Source organism: Magallana gigas, chromosome 5, assembly GCF_963853765.1.
Source record: "Magallana gigas chromosome 5, xbMagGiga1.1, whole genome shotgun sequence".
NCBI classification, from domain to species: domain Eukaryota; kingdom Metazoa; phylum Mollusca; class Bivalvia; order Ostreida; family Ostreidae; genus Magallana; species Magallana gigas.
This window is the reverse complement of record NC_088857.1, coordinates 44,246,874-44,274,170: the sequence shown is the minus strand read 5'-3', so window position 1 is coordinate 44,274,170 and position 27,297 is coordinate 44,246,874. Positions and strand designations below refer to the sequence as shown.

The following is a 27,297-nucleotide window of genomic DNA, read 5'->3' as shown; positions in this document are numbered from 1 at the left end:
ACGGACACTTTTTATAAAATCAAATTTTTCAATAATCAAATCAAATTTTAATCAAAACAAAATTCTTGATCAATGTTAGTAGTTAACTTATTAGCATAATTATCTAAATATCAGTTCTAGATTTACATGATTTTAAAAAAAATATATCATTTTAATGTCATTATTTGGAATAGAAATATATAAATTCATTTTTTTCAAGATTTCATTCTTTTTTGTATTAATTATTCATTCATATTTTAAACAATTCATCTTTTTATTTACACTGAATTTATTCATTTTGAATGTTTAACATTCAAAACTTACATACCGGATGGTTATAACAGGTAAAAAATCTAAAACAGATTACACACAGGTGACCATTCATGTGAAAATCAAACTTTCGGAGAGGTGGGACAAAAGTTTTGTTTGATGGGAATAAGCCATCACGACTTATGGACTCAGGATCTCTAACGTTCATTTGATTTTTTAACGACAGTCGTTCATCGATTTTTTTGAAAGATTTCAGACCAGCATGAAACATTAATATACAGTTGTTGACTGGGGTCGAGGGCAACAGTTGATCTGTCGGACCGGCTTGCAAACTGTTGCCCAAGGCCGAAGGCCGCGGGCAACATTTTTCGAGCCGGTCCGACAGATCAGCTGTTGCCCGAGACACAGTCAACAGCTGTTTTGTTATACCCCTTCTAATCAATAACACGTTTTCGCGGAATGTGACGTCACCGGTCAACAGTATTTTTAAGAGTCGATTTTAACAGTTCCAATCTAACAGTTCCAGTCCAACAGTCAAAATGCTGGACTTTTTTTCGTATAGATTTATATAGTAACTGTTTTACAGGGGTATAACAAGATCCTTTATTATACTTTCATGTTAAATACTGAAATCTGATTGGTTAAAACGCAGTTGATAATCCGTTTTATTACCGAATCAAAGGGATTTTGTTGTTTTAATACAAATTAAATATTTGCGTCTATTTTGAACTGTCGGTCAATAGATTGCGATCTATTGGACCGGCAACGTATTCCAGAACGCGGGTATGTTAATGTTACATCCTTCCGATAGTTCTCAGGGAATGCATATTCCTTTACATAGACGCTGTTTTCAGTACTTGCTGAAACCAAATTCAATGTTATCAAAATGGAGTATCAAATAATCAACATTTTAAAGCCTCATATAAGGTAAAAGACTATTTAAAATCTAATGGGTTGAAGACTCCCCCTTCTTTGTGTAAACTAATATTAAATGAGATGTTGTAATGCATGCAACAGGTTTTGTGCATGTAAAAGATGAAACAAAAATCTTGGTATATTGCATAATGGCACGAAAACCATCTGCAATATGCAAATTGTAAACAACGAATCCTAAAAAAGGAATTAGGTAATAAAACAATTATTTAATGCTTGAACAGTCAATAAACCAGAATTTTTTTCCCTTGGTGCAGGGAACAGCTCAGTATGATCTATTGCCCTCGGCCGTTGGCCTCGGCCGAGGGCAATAGATCATACTGAGCTGTTCCCTGCACCAAGGGAATATAATCTGGTCTCTTGACTGCTCAAGCATTAAATAATTGTATACTATTACCCTCAGCGTTAGCAACACACTTGGCAACGGGTAACACAACGAATTGTTACATGCGCGTAAATTATGCGCGTACGGTTCGCCATAGAATTCACGTTATTCCGTATTGTTTTCTTTACAATTAAGACATTCAGTATAATAAAACAAAGAGTGCCTGTTTGGGAGGGTAAGAGCTGAAATTGACACCCCTCGAAAACCATTGTCAACCTCCGCTTTGCGTCGGTTGACAATGGCTTTCTCGGGTGTCAATTTCAACTCTTACCCTCCCAAACAGGCACTATTTATATAATGTTTAGTTTAATCTGTCTATTTTAATGAATAAATAAACAAACTGATGATATAAGAATGGGCTTGTTGTTTTAACTTAATTTGGTATGCTTTAATAATAATGCATCGAACATTATACAAATATTGACTCGGGTTGAGGGCAACATTGATTATATTAGCCCTCGAGGGACGAAATATTGACCAACGCGAAGCGGAGGGCAATATTTTCGTCCCAATGTTGCCCGAAAACACAGTCAACACTTGTTTTGTTATATGAAGAAACAAACCAAAATTTAAGAAAATAATTGAAAACAGATTTTCTCAGCTCAACAAAGAATCACGAATTCAATTTTGTGCAAACTTCATTTCCAAAATATCCTCCGCATCAAACGGTCACTGGTGATATTCCGCCGACCGTAAGAATTAACATACAGATGTTCTACCTGATTTTACTTCACAGTAATTAACAAATCCTTATATCCCCGAGTACCCAAACTCCGTCACCATAAGCAGAAAACCTCCCGCGTTTCTCTGTAAATTATTTTTTGTGGTTTTTATCATTTGCAATCACTAAATATAATCTGAAACAATATAATTTATAAAATTATTAACAAAAATATTTTTAATTATATTCAAATAATCCCTCTGAATACGACGTTTATCACGCGTGCTTATTATATCTTATGAACCTAACTCCGTCACCCACATGCTCTATGATATGGGAGGGAATGAAGACACATTAACAATTTAGTTAAAACTCCATTTGTATCTAAGCCAAGTTATAATAAGTAATAAGTAAAAATGGTGCATACAATTTAAATTGTATTTAATTTCATCGAAATTAAATGATCGCCAGAATATAAAATGGGTCCATGTAACAATAATCACAATGGCCTTTTCAGAATGTATGGATGCCGTTTGATTTATGTCCTTACATATTTAAATATTTCATATCATTAATTAATATATTACTTATCATATTATTTATTTATTACATTTTCAGAAATTTAGCATATTCTAAATAGCGATATACCTGATATATCTATACCCTGTATATGGCAAAAGTATCTGCATGAGCGATTTGACGTTATCTTCAAGAGTAGTGCATAAAGGTTGTTGCAGACTGAAAAAAATGTATTAATTGCCTTAATAAAAAATGTATTACATGTGAAATGTTTCATCTTGACCTCTCTAAAAATGGATGACCACCCTAAATGATCGAATGGGTCCGCATGTCAGAAATATCGATATTTTAGTGCACCCATGAAAAAGTTTTATAGCTGATTTCACACAATTAATGGTGCATAAAATGAACAAGGTTTAATTCTGTTATTTTCTAACACATTCTTAAATTTAACCGTTGCAAATTGTTGACAATTGATTAAAGATTTTTGACATGTAAAAAATGACGTCATAATCGTACTTGATTTCAAACGGCGAGGAGTTTTCCGAAAGTGACGGAGTTAGGGTAGTGATGGAGTTAGGGTGCTATGCGTTATGATAGCAAACCGTCGCATTGCGCGTCCGTTGTTTACTTGCTTTGACTGACTATCTATTATGACGTCACATTGTTTTGGAGTCGCGAAGAGTTATGAATTCACGTCATCGTTTACGAATCAACAAATCAGAGGCGATTATTTGAAATAGAGGGAATGTTCTCTAGATATTATTCCTAGCCGGTCAATATCAAAAAAATATTGACCGGTCAATATTTTTCGGACGAGCTAATATTACAATTATTGACTATTCGTCTAAATAGAGTTATATAGTGAGAATATACTACTGAATATAACAACAGAAAATATCACTTCGATTATTGTATAGCACAAAAGGTATATGTGTATAACAAACATGTATTTACATCTAAATATATGTATATATGCAACATGAAAGAGCAGAATGCAAACTGAAAAACAACATTCATGATTTTAAATCCAACATTAGAAGCAGTACAATGGAATATATTATCATTACAAATACAACAAGGACAATATATTATATGTTACCTCTTACCAAAGAGTATTGTGGCTTATTGAGTACACAAGGATCCAACTAAATTACAACATGACTTATTGAATGAAACCCTTTAATTAGCACAAAATTATGTTGAAATAACATACTGTCAAAAATTCTCTCCAGTGATAATGGTATTAAAAATGCAAATGTAGGTTATTTTCATGAATGGTTTGAACCGTCGATTTGCATCTAATCGTTCTACACTTACGAATAAATTTTAGTCCCTACAGCTCTGTCACAGTTCTATGGTATCATCCTTGTTTCGATAAATATACTTCTCAAAGGGACAACGAACATGTCAATGTCACTTAACGGTGGCATTAAATCATTCAGGACTTCCACGTAATTGTCTCTAGAAACTGTAACAAATGTACAAATTTAAATGATTAGGAATTATAGAACCTTTAATATAAAACTTTCTTGGAAAAATTATATAGTATATAAAAAGGGCATTCAGAAGTTGGAGTTTTATTCGCTATTCACTATTCGAATATCAAAACGACACTAATAACGATTAAAGGCAGGCTTAAAATTAATACTATACATAATTCATATATCATATCTAAAAAATCCCAGAACCGAGTGGTTCTCGGTCCTAATAGACCTCAAAGAATTGAATATATTTTCCCTGTTCAATACTTTTTTCTGCATACTATAGTATATATAATACAAACTTGTCAGTAAGATTCTAAAATACTAGTATCTGATATACAACTTCATACTTTATGGCTGTCATCGACATGTATACGGATAGATTCAAGATAAAATGAACAGAGGATTCTAATGAAATTCTCTACACTATATTCCACATTACTGAACTTTCCTCCTAATCCTGGTTATATTCATGGTTTTTCCTATATAAAATTGACGCCCCCTCGCTTTGTGGTCACCATCTCTAGACTAATACATGACATTTGTATGATATGACTCAATCTAAAATAATGTAAGTTCAAGGATTTTCTTTTAGTATTTTGACTGATGTTTTTCTTCAAAGAATCCTTTCTCTAATTTCGGCTTGTAAAGTAATTGTATTTTTATGACCTTTATATAGCGAATAAGATATAACAATTTGACATTTGTTATGACAAACTTGATGTTATCAACTTGATATTATTATTAAGTCGTTATTTGAAATAAAAAGATATTACTCCAGCCTTTGTACACTTCAGTGTATCTGTCAATAGTTACTCTCACATGTATATATCTAGTTTTAATACAGAATACTTGACCAAAAGCCCTGAAAATTTATTTTTCTTCTGGAAACTTTATAATTGTTACTACGTCAGTACTACATAGGTCAGTGTTGTCGAAACAATACACACAGTCTTCACATTAAACCTTTGATTGCTGATTCATCTTTCTTTGAACAAAAGCAACCTATTTATGTCAAATACATTACTAGGTTGTATTTACATGTTGAATTCTAAGCATTAAAAATAGCTACCACTTTATCATGGAGAACCTGAATCTCCAATTGTTTTTCGTTGGAAATACCCATAGCGATCCAACAACGGTAAAAACCATGCTGAATTTGTAAACTGCGTCAGTTTAACAGCTTTCTAAATGATTAATAGCGCTTTAAATTAATTTTTATTTTTTAATTAAAAAAAGAACACTATCAACCAGACTGCATGACAAATCTAAATACATAAAACATGTTATGTTCTAATTCGTTACACTCAACCGAACATAAATAATTTATAAAATAAATAAACACAGTGTGTAGGTACAGAAGCGCTCTCAAGAGTGCAGTTTATTCGAATAAAGTTATAGACAAATATCTTCAGTTCTCCTCAGTTCTCTACAATAATGAGAAAAATTGTTAATTACAATAAAATGATACACGAAAACAAGTAGGGTGGGTGGGTGGGGGCCACGTCTAACTGCACGAAGAGAGAGCCTTCGAATGGCGCTAAATTCTTTATTCACTTAACACGAGAAGTCGCGCTTCTCTAATTTAAATACCTGTATAACAGGTGAAATACTTATTATAGAAACCAATCAAATTTGGTTTCCGGTATAAATATAAATAAACAAAAACACGTGTTCGATAGACACACGTGTCATCATACCTTTAATAAATACATTACTTTTCCTCGAACATGAGTTTTGCCTGTATATATTTATACGCTATTTTGATTTACAGATACGTGCTAAAAATGTATTAACATGAAAAAGTAAATTTAATCAACAGTTACGAGGAAAGTTTAATGTGCATGTGCTATATTTACGTTTTGGTATACAAATAATATGTTCATTGTAATCAAATATTAAAAATTTTACTGAGTTTATAGATCTTGGCAATTGAAACCAAAACTTTTCTTATACTAACATCTATTCTTCTATGACCTGTGTGTAATCCAGGCTTGTAACATTGATTGCCAACCAACCAAAGCTTTTATTCTTTCCACCGTCTTACTCCGCCTCAGTCACTTTAAAATGCCGTTCGATGTTATAAATACATTTTGAAAATAATTTTTTAAATGTTTCTGTGAAAGAAAATTGATATTAACTAGACAATATTGAAATGGTGATTATTTCAAAGGGCCCCGCTTCAATAATGGACACTGGGATAAAAAAAATTTCAGAGAACTTTGCTTTAACGTTGACCTATAACTTTTTTTACAGCTGGCATATAACTTCTAATTCATTCTCACTATCCCTTACATACAGGCATTTTTGTTCAACCTGACCAAAATTAAGCAACTGGGAAATATTCTACGGTCTAAAACTGATATTAAAGAGATCTTCACATTGAATTGGTTGAAAGTCACTTCACGCTATTAACCAAAGAGGTCACTGCATATCCTTTGATCAAATGCACCATGTTGGTGAAGTATTAGCCAAATTGGAGCAAAGGGAGAGAAGATATTTCCCGGACAAGGATTCAATATATCATTCTGTTATGACCTTAACCTTAAACCTAGAAACATAATTCAAGGTCACTGCACAACTTTTACCCAGAGGCACTCTTAAGGTGAAGTATAAGCCAGATTGGGCCAAGGGGAGAGAAACTATGCTCCGGACAAGGGATCTCGGGCGGACAGAAGGACGGAAAGACGGACGGACAGACTGATCACTATGGTGCGCCCGCAGAACAGGGCCTTAACAATGGAACTGCTGATACACATTAAAATTATTTTTCTTCAGTGAAATAAGTAGTAAAGTATTTCTTTTTCTTAATGTTAATTCCGATGATGACAATATTGTATCGTCCTTAATTACAGTACATAATTATTCGTTAGAGGGTTTACACGTGACCTAAGTGAATGTTCTTGAAATTTTAAACACCTATTAATAATTTTAATTTGCCAATGAACAAGGAAAACTGTTTCAATAATATCAGAAAAGGTCAGAAGAGATCCTCATTATTGTGACATGACAGCTATCAAAGTCAATCAGTGAAACTTTTGGTGAGGGCAACAGCAAACTGCAGTAAGCTACAGGTAGCAATTAACCTCAAGCGTGTTCATTAAACAATTTTATGGACGTTGATGATTGTGGCCATGTTCAAAATCAGTGAAGATTTTTATTTCCTCAACTAACAATCGAAAATTAAAAGAGATACTCGTGTGTCGATAAAATAGTCGGTATAACCGTATCTATGCAAAGTGCAGCCCAAAACTACCTGTTTCATACATAACGAATGTTTAAAGTTCTGAACACTGTATAATGAATATGAAACTTCTCAGAACATGACAAAATAAATTATGTCTTACAACGATTACGGGATGAAAAAAGGTTATGCTGACTGTAAGAGTCATAGTAAAACAAAACTTTAATCTAGAAGATAATAAACAAAGTCTGCCACGTCAAAACTGTGTTCAAAATGTATTGTATCCGCTAAATGTATAAATCAAACCAATATTCTTAAAAGATAGTTTTTGTATGTTTTGCCAATTTTTATCCAATCGTCTACCTAGTAGGTAATTTTTTTTAATTGTTTGATGATTCCAAATACTTTTCTAGTACAAGTTCGTACATTCAAATCCACAGAGTCTGATAATTCTGCGACAATCATTTGGTACTGATGAAGAAACGGGAACGAGAGAAAATTGGTGTTACATCACAGACTTAAACATAAAAATAGACAGAAGAGAAGGGCCTTCACCTCAGGATGTTTCCTACTTTATCTTAGTAGTTTGGAGGTGTAGTTTGGTACGATGTCTTTACGGCTCGTGAGTAATGTGTCCTGTCACGTGAGGAGGTTATAAGGAACATGCAATGACAAGGCATTTATTCCTTGAAGTCATGGGTGAAAAACAAACATAACGTGTGCACTTGTGAACTGTACGCTGTAAATCTGCCGATTTGGCTTTATTAGCCCTCTTTTCAATTTTTAATAATTAATATTCATAAAATATTATCTGTTAATAGAACATACAAACATCAATAATTAATTTTTTGTTTTGCCGATTTTAAAGACAAATTTGTTCAATATAATCAGCGTCAACACCATTCAACACAAAAATTAAACTTATCAACCTTCTAATTTCAATGATGGAAATAAAGTCTCAAGAAATTCCATTTCGATCTTTATATTTTGATGAATCATTACAAAGATATATATGGTCTTTACAAGTGTACTCTTAAGTTGATATATATATATATATATATATATATATATATATATATATATATATATATATATATATATATATATATATATTACCATAAATACCATATCTAATAAAAAGTAAGCAATATTTTGTATACATTTTTACGTAGTCAGCAATATCATTCAAATTTGGATTATTTACTAGATGGGTCTACCCACTGACAGAAAAACAAAAACGGATAAATTAGAGATAAATAATCATCAAATGAACGAATTATAAAGACTAAGTCAAATGAACGAATTATATAGACTAAGTCAAATGAACGAATTATAAAGACTAAGTCAAATGAACGAATTATATAGACTAAGTCAAATGAACGAATTATATAGACTAAGTCAAATGAACAAATTAAGTAGACTAAGTGTTAACTTTTTTTTTAGTCTTTACTCAAACATTTTCTCCTTAATCTTCTCTCGGTAATTATTTTTTAGTGAATCTTTGGTAAAAACCAGTTTCAAAACTATACCGGTATAAATCATAATTATTTGAATTAGAAATATTTCATTCTAGTACATATAAATGCATCAGTTTGTCTCCAATTTGGTCAGTGAAATGCTTCAATGAAAAAAAGTTTCTTCGTGTTTCTTTCGTCCTATAGGTCACATGAGTCACTCAAGGTACCTATTGCAATTCTTCTTCGTCCGTCGTCCGTTAAGAATTTTACTTTATTAACTTCTTGAAGACTGAAGCTAAATTGTTACCATTTTTTATATAAAGCATCTTAATGTTAAAAAGTGTGAAAATCATGACTTTACCACTCCTGGGGCCTCATAGGCAGGGCCAAATATACAAAAAGTCACATTTTAAAAAATCTTTTTTCTATTATCCCACACATTCGGGGGGGGGGGGGGTATGCATAGTTGGAATATCCATGAACCCTCTACCAAAATGGTAAAATTCATGGCCCTTGATTAAGGGTTCTGACCCTAGAGTGGGGCCAATATATAATAAAAATGTATTAAATCTTAGACAATTTTCTTCTTTCCTCCCTTTCTCCTTTAAGAAAAACTAAATGCATGGTAATGATGTCCACGAAGTCCTGTACCTAAATTGTTAAATTCATGACCCTTGGGTCGGGGGTAGAGATCCAAGGACAGGGCCAATATGGCTATATAGTATAACTGAATGAAATTGTAGAAAATCATCTCCTCTACTTTCATATATATTTGAGAAAAACAAAAATGTAGATTCTGATGTCCACTAAGTCCTTTATTATCTAAATTGTAAAATTTATGACCTCTGGGACAGGGGTTTAGGCCCTAGCGTGGGGCTTATATAGCCATATGGTAAAGATGTATTAAATCTCTCCTCACACATATATTTGAAGAAAAAACACAAAATGCATGGTTTTGATGGCCATGAGGTCATCTACAGGGCATAATATCCCTTCCATGCAGGTCCTGTAAAAAGACCCATTCAAAATTGGCTGTATTTTTCACAATCTAAATGAAAAATTCCTAAAAAAAATAACTGTGTCATATTGGGTTACCGGTATAAAAGATAGGATGCTGAATTTGTAGCTAAACTGAGTCATGTCAATTAAAATATCTGAGTAATCTCTTAAGTGTGGTTTATGTTGATGAACACATTAATTTAACGATTACTTGATTCATGATAATGTAAATGAAAACAAAGAAAACTGTTTAGAATTTTTGTTTTGCTTACTTGTATTGAGACAAATTTGGTAAGCTTTGTTTCCCAAAACTACGAAAGCCGAGAAGGATCATTCGAGATTCGAGATTCGAGATTCGAAATACGAGATTCGAAATACGAGATTCGAGATTCGAAATTCGAGATTCAATATCTAAATTAACCAATCAAATCAAGGATCTGAAAATATGTATCCTAGCGACATCAAACTGTTCTAAATAAAAATCATACGTACATGCTCTTATATACAAATAAATGCTATGTTCACTTCTCCCTACCTAACTAAATAATTATTTGTATTTACTTTTACACAGAATATCTAAGCAGACTAGTAATAATGCAGTGTGTTTCGCGGATCTTAGTGATTTTGTTTGCCCTGGTGCATTTCCACCTGATGCGTTTGAACTCTAAGGTATTTCACCACCAGTAATAGTTTAAAACCCGGGTTTATTCACCCCTTTTGTGTAAACATGCGGTTATGGTAGAGAACTTCATAAGCGTAGCTAATTTTTTCTGTAGGGGGTCCTAGGCCAATTTTAAAAAATTTTACTATGTAAATTTAATAAGCTCCAATTTTCCCGAGGAGGGGGTCCAGATCCCCTGACCCCCTCCTTTCTAGATCCCCGCATGAAGATTAGTACATGTATCTAAATAATCTAAATATAAATAATCTGTCCTGTTTCACTAATAAATATAAGCATTGCTTATCGTTTTTATGTATGCATACAGTGATACACTAGTACTATGATTATAAACAAATCATTGAGATATTTTCACATCATACGGAATTATTAATAAATACAATTTTTTTTCCTTTTCCTCAGTAAACAACTTATTATGAGTCTTACTTTTGGAATTGTTTTCAATATAGAAGGATACCTACTCTCTACAATTAAAGGTAGGGATGATAGGGTGCCAATTTGTTCACATTGCCGATTTCTTGTGCAGAGAACAGTAAAACCCTTTATTTGATTGTGCATGAATATTTCAAAATTAATTGTTGTACATATATTTTGTTATAATTCATTCATTGATATATCAACAAGAAAGAATAAAAGCATATGTTTCACAGCCAAGTTAAGTTTCTCTGTAGTTTCCTACCCCCCTACCCCCCACCGCACCAACATTGACAATAATTACATATAAGTCATACAAATGTTTACTTTTTTTGTAAGTAAAGATCTAAAGATGTAAATAAGCACTGCAAACAAAGATGTGTGTATTTAATATACTACTACATTACACTTAGCCAGATAAAATGTAATCAGGATGAAGCTACAAGGGGTGAGTGGTGCAAATTTACCAATTTGTCGCCATACACACAGAACACCAAATAAAGAAACTGTGAGTGGTGTGTGGAATGCATAAAAGATGGCGGCAAATTATCTCAAATAATCAGTGCAAAAACCCACAAATAGGCTGTTATTTGTTACATATCTTGCAAAAACATTGATAAAAAATGTTATCGTCCAATAACATAGCCGATTAAGTTAATGTGTACATATGGTCAACGTACATGTAATTCTAATATACAAGAAGGCGGACGTATCAGGCGGGGATCCAGAAAATTAAATTTCAAAAATGATCGGTTGAATTACATTAAATGCTTTGAAAATTGTTTTAAACTATCGCACGGGTCAAAATGCGTGATAGAAGCTATGTACCACTGTCGTGTATCCGCGCCGGTAGTGACGTGTTTGGATAAAGTGAAAATGGTGGTTCCGTTTGCTTCTTGAAAAGTTTTCGTGTTATTTAAGGCATACATTGTCTACCTTTACATGAAAAAGATCGTCAGATATATTCAAAAGTGTAGAAAATCTTTAAAGTTCTACGAACTTTATGTTAAAATTATGTAAATAAGCAGTTTATGTCGATTAATTTTGAACAACGGAACAGGTTTGGAAGACCTTGTTTTCAAAACAGGAACGGTTTGGATACGCATCTGATACGGTTTGGATGTAATTATATGTGAGTGTAAACAGTTCCTTTAATTTCCCCTCGCGAAGGGGATATAGCATCGCTACTGTGCGATACCCTCATTGAAAAGCATGCTTTCAATATTATGGATATCATCATGTGATAGACATACAAAGTCACATTGTTTAAAAAAATAAACATACACGTTAAAGACTTGTGCATTTAAGCCAACAAAACTTACTATACCGTAATTTGAATTTATATTTTACACACGCTCCAAGTAACTTGCAATTGGCTTATAAAAATGGCATACAGAGTGCTTTACAAATATGTTAAGTCTGTTGTATAATCATTCCATCGATATTAATTTCGAAAGATTCAGCCTTACCAAAATCTTTACCGACACAAAAACACATGTGTTTACGACAGTTTCAATTGTTGTGCTTTTATAACGTTATCGGCTTTGAACGTGAAAAAATAAAAGAGATCAGTCAAATACAGAAAACTTCTTGATATAAATTGATACATATTAATCGTTTTGATTTTCTGGTGAGAATTATGATTGAATAAATGTACATATAAAATGGCTATGTTTACTTAGGTCTCGACATCACTTGAATTTTTTGGACCAACTATTTCTAACAACAGAGTAAATATATGACTTGGCAGACATCTATGGTACTTTGTATTATATCAGTATAATCACTGGGAGTGAAATAATTGTAGATATTTCTTTGTCTAGCGATGTACAGGCTTGGTATTGAATGAAAACGAGGCCCACTTTCATAATATTATTACCAAGCACGTTCTCCGTTAAACGTACTTAACGATTATATCATTTCAGAATAACTAAAAAACACATCATATAGTCGCTTGCCATAAAAGTAGTAGATAGTTGTCTGTTAAAGGACAGATCGCATGTTTTTCAATTTTCGGATTTTTTAAAATAAAATTATTCTATACTCATTAAAAATGAAGTTTATTATCGTTTTTATAAAATAGTCTGGTTAATTCGTGAGTTTGAAAGCGATGAAATTCAAATGTCGCGATATGCATATGTATTGCTTTTCAGGTTAAAGGTGAAAATCTTTTTTTTTTTTTTTTTTTTTTTTTTTTTTTTTTACATTTTATTGTGTTCCTCATGTTTCAACTCATACTTTCTTTATAATTAAAAATTAAAGAAAGTAGTCTTTTGAAATGTTAGTAAAAAAAACTTGATATAACTATATTTACATTTTTCAGTGGTTTTTTTTCATGTGATAACACTAAGTATCAATTTGTTCATATGCAGTCCAGTAAATTCAAATGACGTTTGCTTATTCAAATATTTTAAAAGTACAATTGCTTTGAATTAAATTAATATAAGTAATAAGAAATCATTCTTTCGATATTGTGAGGTGTAATTTCGTTTCGAGCTTTATTGGGCTTGACCACGCCCCGACCAAAATAATCAACTCATGATATTCGATCAAAGAATGATTCCTTATTTGTTAAATAATCAATTTCTGATCAATTATATACTTAATACATTTGTATACCATTTAATCAGAGGAAAAAAACATGCTTGTCTAAAGAAATGAACTTAGTCATCCAATTTTAGTTCCCTTCGAACATGTGGAAGTATTTTGGTTTCATCACATTTATAAAAATGTCGGACAGGAAAGAAACATTCATCGTCTGTACATTATGTTCTTTTTACCTGACTTAAAATACATCTTTTGCATGCTGTGTAATTGAATGACCCAATATTTTTTAAAAAGATGTATCTTCGGTTGCACACCGATAAAATGCAAACTGCTCTCTTTATGTCTAAAATATCAAAAATGCTATAACTTAAAATTATTCAAACCGTACCATTTGCACAATTTATATTTTAGCATCCAAACCGGAATAATTTATTTATCCAAACCGTACTACTTCTTTAGCAGGTGCATGAAGTTATTGCTATATTTATACATATTAATATATTAAAAAAACATCGGTTTGATTTTATTTGGTTAATTTAATGTTTTAAATAAATTTTGGCTGCTTCAGATTTTTAGTATGTTTTATATTATCTACGTAATCTAGAAATAGTTCTTGGTTTTAGCGTTAAAATGACACGTTAACGATCGATTTTTCTACAAATAAGTCGTTTTTATTAACGATGAACAAAAATAACGCACACTCTTTTCAACTGCAAAACCTTCAGAAAAATATAAAGGACTATTACGATATTTTAATTAATATTTACCTCGTTGTCGATAGAAAAAAGGACACAACACTCATTGTTTTTGCAATGGATACGCCATTTTCACCTTATCCAAACATGTCACTACCGGCGCGGATACACGACAGTGTGTACAGTGTAATTGGAAACTTTCATTTTATATCAATATGTAGTATTACCTATTATAACAAATGAGAGTATAGCACAACTGCCACAAGCAATACATGTCCTTTACCGGCACCACCTCCCTCCCCATAAAAAATGAAACAATTGTCGTTTTATTTGCTAAAATGTGTGTGGTTCAAGATTTTTCTAAAGGACATACCCGATTAGAATTGAAAAAAGAGTCGTACTTATCAAAAGTAAAACTACTCATAATTTATCTACAGTGCATCGTTATGGAGCTACACAGAAAGTTTTATATTAATTTGCCGAGCCAAATAAAAAAATCCTGGAAAACGAAGAGAAAACAAAGTGGGGACAGAATAACTGACAAAATAATTAGGACTATATAGCCGCCGCCCCCCCCCCCCCCCCCTCTTGAAATGTATATACTGAAAACAGATTATTGGCGTATAACATCCGCACACAATTCAAAGAAAATTTCATGTTTTGTTTTTTTTATCATTTTCGCTAGCTAATGTAAGACATCACAAATACCCCAAGCCCCCTCACGGAAAAGGAAATGCTAGGTGATGAGAGAGAGAGAGAGAGAGAGAGAGAGAGAGAGAGAGAGAGAGAGAGAGAGAGAGAGAGAGAGTGTGTGTGTCGATGTAAATCACAGGTGCGCTAACACCCTTAAAATTAAAGCTTGCTAGTTGGTCTGCCCTACCCTAGCTACTTCCTCTCTTTTCTCGTTTTAGAGGCTTAATTATTGTCTATATATGCTTGTAACAAATCAAATCAATTTCAAATTTTAAATCAAACTGAATTTGACACTACAAAACGCTCTCTCTGTCTGTCTGTCTGTCTGTCTGTCTCTCTCTCTCTCTCTCTCTCTCTCTCTCTCTCTCTCTCTCTCTCTCTCTCTCTCTCTCTCTCTCTCTCTCATATCGACAATCGCATTGTCATACCCTACAATACACTATTCTTATCTGGATTTTTGTCTTTGAGGTTGTAAATCATTATATCTTCTATGGTTTAAAACTTTATCATAACCTATATTTTGACATGTCGATTATTTTTTGAGTTTCGTTTCATAGCTAAAACATTTAGATTAAACAGATCTTTCTTCGCGAGCCGATTTTTACACAGTTGGGGCGAATACACTTCGGTTTAAAATTGTTCGGGGGGAAATACATACAGGGCAAACAAAACCACTTAGATTTGCAAAGCCAACAGTGTTATTTCTAATTTAATTGTTTATACTGTGTGGAATTAATTCATCAATGTTAATTTAACCATTTTATAACCACTATATAAGAGCTATTAAGACATTTATTTGTAGGAAAGAGCATGTACGAATGATCTTTATTTAGAACAGTTTGATGTCGCTAGGATACAGGTTTCAGATCCATGATTTGATTGGTTAATTTAAATATTGAATCTCGAATTTCGAATCTCGAATCTCGTATTTCGAATCTCGAATCTCGAATGATCCTTCTCGGCTTTCGTACAAAACAGCAATTTTTCGACGAGAAATCCCTAATTCAAAGAGTACAGGTCCCTGTACCAAAAAGGGTCAATTGGAGTCTCAGAACAGGGTTAAGGCCCCAAAATGAAGCTTAAAATGGAAACATGACATCTTTAATACATAATTTACAAATTGTTTTAAGAGTTCAGTAATAAATACTTTAAAATAATAGTTTCTGTTTTAGTAAAAGTATAAATTCAGAAATAATAAACATAATGTTGTTAGAATTATCAGCTAAATATACCAACAAACATTCCTTATAATTGTGATGAATGTCATTATTTTTCATCTGAGAAAAAAACCAAAAAGGTGTTAAAAAAAAAACCCCACCAAAAAACAATTCATCCTTATAATAAGGTTCCATTATATATTTTACCTGGTATAAAAGTTTGTTTCTTGTATATCTTATGCAAATCAATGTATTTACGGTCTTCCGCTTGTATAAAAAAACCATGTGTTCGATGAATTCATTGTGCTAAATGATGTATAGCATCATCCCATATTTATTGCATTTTCTTAACAGATTTGTTCACTTTTACAGTATTGTTTAACACCATGTATTTCTGAAGTGATATTATGTTACTACAAAATAGTTGTGTCGAGACGACTATTGCAGTATAATGTTTAACATCATGCACGTTGTTGTGTTCTATAAATAAATCAAGTATTTTTATGTTGTGCACATAACGGAACGAGAAATAAACTTACCTAAAATATTTCAAAGTTGACAGAACAAGGAAAAGTTTTCTTTTATGAATGATAAAGTGTCCTCTGCACGTTCACGTTAGGTTAGAAGCTGTGTTGTATCTCATGAATTGTTATTATTTGAAAGGTTTTTAATATTTAGGTATTTTGCGTTTGATAAAATTTGACGTTAAGTTAACTTGAAAGCTTTACAACTCTGATTTGAACTAATTTTTGTTTTCATTTGGTAGAATTTTAACCATGTCAGTCACGTTTACCTGTATATCGCAGGTTAATTAAAACTACGAGAGTATTCCTGGAAAAGATTACACGAGACAATTAGCATAAGAACAAGTGTTCTCCTGGTTCTCTGACCGCAGTTTCTGACCAACTGTTTTACATTTAATATCTGTTGCTTATGTGTAATATGGTCCTAATTGACTCCATATATCATTTATTTACATATTTATTAACTGATCCGTATTGTTAACAAACTCTAAATAAACATAGTATACGTCAACAAATGTCTCATTATATCAAATATAAGGCCTAAGTGATGTGTTAACGAGTTATGATATTTAATTTTCAGATCTTCTTTTTAGCCCCATAGTGTCTATTTCTGTTACCAATCATGCCACGATGTAAAAATATGGCTGATTAGCATACACAATAATTAGCTTATGATAGATGATCAAAACACTCAAACGACAACCCTAAAGAATATAAAGCAGCTGTTAAAAGGAATTTGACGTTGAAACCTGGCTAAATATATCTGATCTGGAAACCATGAAATATTCTTCATTGGAAACTCCAGCAGTTATATTTTTAAATGTACATTACTAAGTATCTATTCAAAATATAGCAACCTTTGTTTTCGTTTACAACAGGATTTATAATTACGACTTTACATTCAAAAGCCACTGTTTTATACTATTCTTTTTTGTAATAAAGTTCACGTTTTATTTCATAAATTATTTTCTTTCATTATTTGGTAGCGGTTAAACTCAGAAATTTGCAAGTTAGTTGAAGGACTTCATAGACATCATAACCATACATTTAACTTTTCTCAAATATATATGGGAGTAAAAAAGAGGATTTCTAATTAAAATTTAATACATTTTCACAATATGGTCATATTGGCCCCGTCCTAGGTCCTGAACGTTTTAACTCAGGGACCATGAATTTCGCAATTTAATAAGAGAGCTTCATGGACATTATAGCTATGCATTTAGTTTTTGTTGAAGTGAAGGACTTTTTTTTATTGGCTTTATTAGCTTATTTCAACAGGCTGATATGATATTACAAAAAAAAAGACAGAATAAAGGATTCAACATGTGCATTATCTGACTTGATATGTCTTGACTGATTTGTCCAGCACAAAAATACATCGCAAAAATATATGTAAAGCTTTAGTTTAAAACAATAATACCAAAAATATGAGTATCTGTAACTTGGGTTTATATTTACATTGAGATGAATACGAGAAAAGTTATACCAAAGTAAAACATCATTTCAATTCAAAAAATTTATCACAGATATAGTACATAACTGTTGAATAAAATTGTGATTTGTCGCTTAAAAAGTAAGTAATAAATTATCAAAACCACTAAATGGGCAGAAATCATTTACACGTTTTTCTTTTGAACAAAAATCCAATTAATAAGTTTCTGTTACCGTGATCATTGTGACCCCCTTCTGCCTTTGTGCCATGGCAGTTTATTAATTAAATATTATTACCTTTGAGGTTGCTAGACTTGTGCCCGGTAACAGTGAACCAGTTTGTTATCACAAAAAATACGTCATGCGTAAAAATCTACACTCGGGGCGATAATTACGCTAAAATTTGCACGTAGACACAGATTTAGAGGAAATCTGACATTATTATTAGAACTAATTTTGTAGGAGCATCATATTTCATATTAATATGAAATACCTAATTTCACACTAATGAGGGATATTTTATTTCATTTAATCCTTTTATTTGTTTTAAAAATCAAACAAAATTTTGCTTTATTTTGTGAGGAAAGGAACAGGTTTTTTTTAAATTAATGCATCGACGTTTTGGAGATTCCACTCTATATTTATGTATCGGTTTTTACTCATCTGTCATTATTTATCATCGGGGGATTTCTCTATGTAAATCCATTCACTATGTGTTATACCTTTATAAGAATCAAAATTCAACCATTATTACAAATTTCATATACACGTTGTTCTTCTCGACATTATAAGTGAGTATTCTAAATTTTTCAACACTGGACTGGTTAATATAACATTATATCCATATATCCAATTATTCTATTTAAGCTGATTGTTCAGAATACTTGTTTTATAATTTTGGTAAAAATTAATTTCAAATATTCAAATGAAAACATTAATTATTAATAAATTCTAAACATCATAGCAAATGCCATATGGGAGTTAAAGCTTTATAGATTGATTTTATCAGTTCATTGTTAAGATATTGTCAAAATTCTACTATAGTCAACGTACGATAGAAGATTCATTAAATTCGGTGATGATAAATCATGTTTTGATCATCGTTCTATTTTTAAATACTAGAAATTTTTACGTACTGATTTTAAATTATTAATATTCTTTTATTAATAACACATATCCTATATCAATATATTTAATAAAAATAAAACTTAATAATTGACTAAAATGATATAATCAAATGAATTTGATTTAAAAACTACTAGTATACAAGTTTTAAATTTAGAGAATTTATGGAAATTATATTTTACAAAGTTATCTTTATGGTAGTGTTCGACTATATACGCCCTTATCGTTATTAAATGAATATTTATTTAGATACTTATTTTTTTATTCAATGAGCTCAACTTATCTCTCTTAACAAAAACTTTTAAATGAAAAGTAAGTGTTCATACAACAATTGTGTAATAATAATACTAATAATAATAATACTAATAAATATTTTTACTGAACAAATCATTCTTTTGTATCATGGATAATTTTAGTCGCATCATTTATTTCAAATATGTAGAAATATACTTTAACAATTAACTCTATAGGAATATTCGTCGACAATCATTTACATTATTTCCATAATATCATTATCATTATCCCTTTCCCTCTGAGCCATTGCTTTTGCCAATGTTTTATAGATTTCACTCGTTAAGCATTAAGCGAGGTGAAAATAATAGAAGTCATTTTATATCTTAATAATGTTTAATTATTTTCCAAATAGTTATAAGCATTTAGAATATCTTCGGATTTGTCCATTCAAGGCATAAATACGAGGGTCAATCAAAAAATACGAAGACTTATGTCATAGCTATGTTACTTAACGTCATATCATAACTAAATTTGGTAGACATAATTTAACAATAGTTTCAAACAATTTGCAAGAAAAAAAGTGAATAATTCCTTTATTTCTAAGAATTATTTAGAATCTAATCCTGCAAAACGAGGTCACGGCGCACGGTCAAAATTTATGTTATATCAACAATAAACCATATAATGTTGAAAGTAATATCTCTATGAATTGGGCTAAAAACCAAACATTATTGAAAACTCAAATTAAGTTTTGTCTTGGTATTCTATGTTCCAAATAATGAAAAGTGATATAATGTATTGTCGAACAGATATTAGTAACTAAAGACAGATCTGATAGTCCTTTTTAGAATTGACTAAAAACATCGACGTCGTTGGACGTCACGGCGCAATGAGAGGTACAAACAAAATGGATTTAACCCAGGAAAAAGCCGACACAAGCTGTAAAAATGCTCAATCGTGCAAAAAATAAGTCAACAATTATTTGCAAGTTTGTGTTTAACTGTAATACATTTTGTGGGGGTGGTGGTAATTGTAATTTGAATATAAAACAGTCCGAAAGAGAGTAGAATATCTGTAAATATTTGGTCAAAAAATAAGTAACGTCAACCGACATGCCATGTCAACCGACGTTCAGGGTTATCGTTACTGTAAACCAAGAGATAGACGGTTGGAAAATGAAAACTTTGAAGAACTAACTTATGATTCTCGAACAAATGTGTGCAAATAAGATGTTAAGTGGTTCAGTGCAATTTTAAATTGTAAGGAGAAAGGCACAAGAGACTAAGCGTGATATAAAGATGGGGTTTATCTATAAACTGTGTTTGTTTAATATTGACGTCATGTTTTGAACGTTACCGTGCGCCGTGGTGACAAAACATGTTGTTTTTAAAAAGGGGTAACAAAAATACCGTTTCATCAAATGGGCTAAAACTTCGCATATCAACAACATAAATGTTGGTGCACAGATTAATCTGTTAAATATGACTTTCATGAAAAATATATGATATACAGCCACATTTTCTTCGTATTTTTTGATTGACCCTCGTATATTTCAGGAAAAATATTAGTAACATGTTAAAATAAAACACGTTTCCACATACGAGTAATAGGCAATCATCCATACTTTAGAACATACATTTTTAAAATTTGAAATTTGTCTTTGCAATCATTTATCAGGCAGTCATCGTTGAATAATCTACAATTTCTCCAAAAAAAATTTGGAAGATTGAAATGATACATTGTGTGACATCAACGTTAAGTGCGCAACTTTCTTAAAGATATGAATCACAAAAAGTGTATATAATGTTGCTTGATTCGATTTAAGAGGATACTTTATTAATCCTAACATAGAAAAATTTTATTTGTATATATGGATATGACATCCAACAAAATAAATTTCCTTACCATTGTATACTAGTAAGCATCATTTCTCATAATGATATTTTTTTAATGTGTTCAGACTTCCTAAGAGGAATTATGAATATAAACAAGACTTACATGAAGTATATCAGGTGATTTTGCAACGTTTGAAGGTTCCATATATTAGAACAAGTATTTTTGTGATAAAACTTTTGTATTCGCCAAATATAACGTTTATAAATGTTTGAAAGTGTTTAAGTTCTAAAGTATAAAGTCAAGTGTACACTTCCTCTCAAACTTAAATATCAGTTTTGTATTTTTGTATGACCCACAAACTATTTTCATTAACTTCAAGTATTCGTATTTTTAAAAAGTGGTGGTAAAAATTTTAAAACGAATCAGGAGATTTAGTCTGAATGCGATAATAAAACAATTTTGATTTTATTTAGATATCTAAGTTAAATGTATAGACTTTTAACGTATTTCTATCTGGCAAAAATACAAGTGGTTGCAAACGAATAATATCACTCCACTGGTTTGTCTTGGGTCTCGAACATCATGTCTTCTTAAAAGATTTGAATGTTTGTTTGAGTCCAAGCATTTTGTCCGTGGATTTCGTGTAATATTTATTACACGTTTTCATGAATTATATTGAGAGATAATAAATGTAATCCTTAATAAGAACTGATCTAAAGAATCTTAAATATTCACAACAAAATAAAATGCTTGTTAAACAGATTAGAAAAAAGTGTCGAATTTATTTCATGATTAAACAAATCAAATTGTAGTATGTTAAGATACAAGTCTGTTGATTGACACAAACTTCTCCAGACAACTAAAACTTCAGAAAAATGTAAAATTGACAGTCAAATGACGACCGGTAAATGCATGTTGATTTTGACACGGATAATGAAGCCAGTCATTGACAGGTAAGGACGACACAACGCCCAATTCGTATAGATGATATTAATAAACTTTTAATTTTTGACAACTCTACCTTGTGTTCCCTTCAGCCTCGTATTCAGGTTTTCACAGAGCCTAAAAACCAATCAAATGTCTTTATCTAAGCTTGTCTGCTATATATTCACAGGTAACAGGCAACGGGACCGTGGTTTTCACCTGGCATATTGGATAGCGGGAAGGTAAGTTACTATTCCTTACCTTCTAATTTTCATGGAATTAATGATAGAAATACTGACTCATTTAGAGAGGGTGGTGATATTTTCATTATAAAGATAAGAACATAAAATATATTTTAAAATATCTTAAAATATATCCTTTCAGATTTTAAACGGGTATTTTGGTTCCTTTCTAAAACGTTTAAGTGTCTTCTATATTTCATGTTATGATAGGATTTTACAATGATGAGTATTAATTACTGATTTTTTTACTTTAGTTTTATTCGTCAGTAAGAAAAAAAAATTGAAATCTTAGCTTATGCAAATAAACACATTGGTTAAAATTTCTTTTATGTCATCTGAAAAAAATATATTAATGAAATTTTCTAGTGAGAAACACATAATGAAGGAAATCGCTTGATAAATGGTTCATAAATATAACTGTGGTTTTATCTAATGCCAATCACATTGAGAAATCTGCATGCTTAAACACGAGCTTTTTCTTTGATCCTCTGATTTCCTCTTCGTCATTGTGAAACCTATTTCGCAAACACACTAGTCACATCTTTATATTTAGCATTTTGTGTTTTGAAAAAAAAATGTTTTACAATAGTGCATGTCCTGGTTTTGGACAATTCATTGTAAACGACGCAAAAGAACATTTTGAGCAGTGGGAAACATAAACTTAAAATACACAATTGTTTTCATATTTAGATGAGTCGAGAAAGAACAGCCATGTTTGCTGTGGCTTTTGCGCTCGTAGCCCTACCAACCATATCGGGACTTATTACAAAGATTCCGACTCCTAAAGAGTTGTATGAATGTTACTTGTACAAGTCACTGAATGCCAGTATATCAGAAACGCCAGCAAAAGTCATCCAAGAATTTTGTATCTCAAAGTACATCGTACAACATATGGATGAAACCATATACACACACAACATAACTAAAGAAGGCGTAAACTATTTAAATGCAATGTCCAGAGAACTTAATCAAGAGATCACGGCTATGGAGAAACTTCAAAAGAAGCCAAGACACAAACGTCAAGCTTTCGGAACCTGGAGAATCAGGAAAGAGATTCGAACACTTACAAGACAAGAATTCCAAGCGTTGGTTAACTGCTTCAACAGACTCAAGAATGACTATGTAAGTGTCTTAAAAAATAACTAGAGCTTCTGGATAGAAAAAAGCGTATCATTCAATTATTTCATTGCTTAAGCTTCAGGAGGAGTGGTCGTTTAAAAATAACCTTTAGCAAAAAAATTAATGTTTATAAACAGAGAAATGCTGCTGAATGCATCATCTTTTACTGATTTTAATAAGTTGGGTTATCAGAAATCTCTTTTTTTATTCACTTGTTACTTAATTTCTTTGATTAATTCCAGTGTTTAAATTGTTAGAGTTGGGTTTCTTTCACGTTCACCAAATCCTAAGAATTGCCAAAAAGGAAAAATCATGAGTCGCAGATTTTGCGTTCCTACAGCAATTTTCATGTTTTGTGCATCTCTAATTTGTTTTTAATTGTAGCAATGTAATCAATCTTTTGTCATCAAGAGCACTTTGACATAAAGTGTTCAGAAAACACCATATTTATAGCGTAGCTAATAAAAACTTTAACGCCTGAATTAGTGTCTACTAGGTAAATTAATGTTTCTCCATAATTAATCATTAACCTGTCATTTTTAATTTCATTGCTACCTTTTCACAGGTGGCAATTCAAAACCATTTTAGAGGGTTTTTTTCAGTTTTTTCACAAAAAAGCCTTTGTACTTGTTAAAGAAAAAAATCTATGAGGAAAAGTAAATCAGAAATTGTACAACCACATCTGCTCCGGATTAAATGCAACATTCAGTTCATCTAATATATACTGTCACCAACAACAACCTATTCTATTATTTGATTTAGTCATGTCTATATATAACGTTATTTTCTTTCAGTCCATAGACTCCAGCATGAGTACCTACGACTTGATTGGTTCAATGCACACCGGACGGGCAGCAAGAAGCATGCACAACGGACCAGGATTCTTCCCAAGACATATGTTAATGATGCTGATGTAAGTTCCATGTGCAAATAATCGGTTTCTTTTCAGACTAAAAAGCTCTTATGTTTTCTGTCTATATTCATGTCATTATTATACCTTCACCTTAAAATATTGTATTTGAAGTCGAACACAATTGTGACAAGTATTTTGTCCATTACAGCATGGAGACTGCATGTCATTCCCCAATGCACTACTGGGATATGACAATGGACTCTGATATGATTGTCCCTACAGACTCAATCATGTTTTCTGAAGAGTTTTACGGTAACGGTGACGGCATTGTCAGAACTGGTCCGTTTGCACACTGGAGAACCCCAATTGGAACTCCAATTATCAGAAACATTGGATCAGGTAATCTTTTATAAGAGGTTGTATTTTGTCTCGAATTTATAGATTTCCTGGATTGTTATGGGGGTTTCTTCCTTCGACAAAACCGCAGCACTTTGCAGAAAAAGGAAATATCACTTTGTGTGGTTCTTTTTACTTCTAGGTGGAGAATCTTTAGCTGGAAAACAAGGCATCCGTGCTATGTTAAGCAGGAGAAGACTCGCAGAGATTTCAGAGCCTCAGGTCGGACATGCCGCCTACTCCGTGGAAGTTCATCATAATGGTGTTCACAATTGGATCGATGGTCACATGGCTCGCTTAAACACTGCTTGGTTTGATCCCATCTTCTACGGTATCCACTCCTTCTTCACGCTTATCTGGATTGCATTCAAAGGTCTTCAAAGAAATAGAGGAATAGATCCACAAAGGGACTATCCGTTAGGGCCAAATGTTCCATCTGGGCACGAATTTTTCCAAAGAGCCGACTTCCGACCTTTCCTTCGTCAAATTTCAAATTTAGATGCTTTGGCAGATACATATGATAGAATGGTTACATACATGCCCATGCCTAGATGCCCGAGCTGTGACAACAGTCCCTATTTAGTTTGCCAACGCCAGGTGTGTGTTTCTAGAGCGCGGCCAAGGATGAGGCAGAATATGTTTATGTTTGGTAGAAAGAAGAGAAGTGCCAATGTCAACCCTACTCCTTCAGTGTATGGTACACAGAAACCACTATCTGATAGTGATAGCTTAGCTGACGATAATGTAGATAACAAGACCATCAATATTTTGCAGTCCAGCGAAACAGCGTTATCAACTTTGGATCAGCCATACCAAAATACTTTCCTCATTGACGGAAAATCAGATTTGAACCAATGGGTCTGGTTAAATATTAAAATTCTCTTCGAGCGTCCTAAAGGCTTCAACTTCCATACCAATTTGCCAGGCCAAAATAACACAGTTGATATGTACGATACGTCCAACTTCGAGCGAATTGCCGAAAAGATTGGCATCCACAATCAAATTACGTATAAAAAGCAATGTAGCTCTTCTGGATCGGGTGCCGCCAAGGTTTTTGTTCAATCAGACGGTTTAAACTATGCTGGAAGATACAAAGATTACGCTATTGTAGATGAAAGGCAACCTATATATTCTTCTGTCAGTTACATTGCTGTTAAAAAACCGACCACTGCGAAAACAACCAAGGTCCTTCTTACTGCATTCGATACTTGTGGACGGTCCTGTCGCGCAGCATGTCCAGTTCCGGGGACCAATGGAAACTCGTATGAGCCATGCAAAGGTGCGTTCGAAATTACGTCTGAATATCCTCTTATGTACAGCACTTCATACGGAGGTGCAGTCTCGGCAGCTTTCAGCGTCCATTTAGAAAGCAAGGGTCCAATGTACCGAGTAAACAATCACCCTATCACATTTGTCTGTGATCATCAAAATAAGTGGCCATGGGAGTAATTTATGAAAAATCCTCCTGTTTGCTGTTTGCAAGTAAATTATTGGAAAAGGTATTTTTGTTATTTTTTTTATATTAAATGTTTTGCAGAAATAATCCAAAACTAAGCAAATTCAATCAAATAATAGGTTTTTTATCCTTTCATTCTAATGAAATGAATATCATCTAAATTAAGTATATAATGGTAATCTTCCAGATGTTTAAAGAATTCCATCATTATTATTGGAAGTACAATTTGTGCTACAAATTAGGTTCATATGTCTTTAGCTTCCTGTGTATATACATTGGTTTTTTTTTGTTTCTGTTTACTTATGTTTTTGTGATTTACATGATCTCAAAATATTTTTGTAATAAAAATATTTCTACAAATTGGATTCGTGCTGCATTCAACACATAAAATATGAATATCAATCGACTCGAAAGGTTAATTAATAAAAAGTTAAATATTTTATTTGTTTTTCCAGAACATACCAGGTAAACATATGATAAAGATTGTTCAATAATACGAATGCCTGTTCCAAGGAGAATGTTAATCTTGTAACATTTGAACAGTTGCTTTTTTTTAAATCAAAGTAGATGATTACATCAAGATTATACTCTTTTGACCATCCTGTCAGTCTAATTTCGGCAAAGATGACAGGCATTATCAAACTCCTGCCAAACCACAAAGAAGGAAATAATGAAAACGGATGCGGTTTTTTTAGAGCGTATAAAGATTTAGTTTTACTTCATTAGTTTTATTATTATGACATTAGAGTCCAATTAAATAGTAATCTATTGACCTGTCTACAATTATGGACTACAAATGACATTTAATACTATATTAATCTTATAAGTCACGATTCTTAATATGGTATTGTCAATAACGTTGAAGTTTTGAATAATTATAATTTGAAATTCCACAGTGAGTGAATTCATCCATAAGCAAGTGATACAAGTGCCTGTGTATTCATTATTAGTTTCCGGATTTTAATCAAACTAGAAAGCAATAGTATGGCAATTTCTTCATCAACATATTTTAAATTATAAATCGAAGACTGTCAAAACTGAAATCTGTTATCAGAGGATAAGTAGTGTTTCGTCGCTTTAGATTATGACACAATTACAATT

General features: G+C 32.1%; 1 protein-coding gene across 1 annotated transcript; it reads left to right on the top strand.

The window, feature by feature from the left end:
* The first annotated feature begins 18,783 nt into the window (after nucleotides 1-18,783).
* Nucleotides 18,784-26,242, top strand: LOC105331209 (tyrosinase-like protein 1). Its single transcript, XM_020068524.3, has 6 exons — nucleotides 18,784-18,802; nucleotides 22,321-22,372; nucleotides 23,063-23,494; nucleotides 24,286-24,404; nucleotides 24,553-24,743; nucleotides 24,883-26,242. The coding sequence occupies exons 3-6, from the start codon at nucleotides 23,063-23,065 to the stop codon at nucleotides 26,187-26,189; spliced, it is 2,049 nt and encodes a 682-aa protein (XP_019924083.1). The 5' UTR covers nucleotides 18,784-18,802; nucleotides 22,321-22,372; the 3' UTR covers nucleotides 26,190-26,242.
* Nucleotides 26,243-27,297: the final 1,055 nt, after the last annotated feature.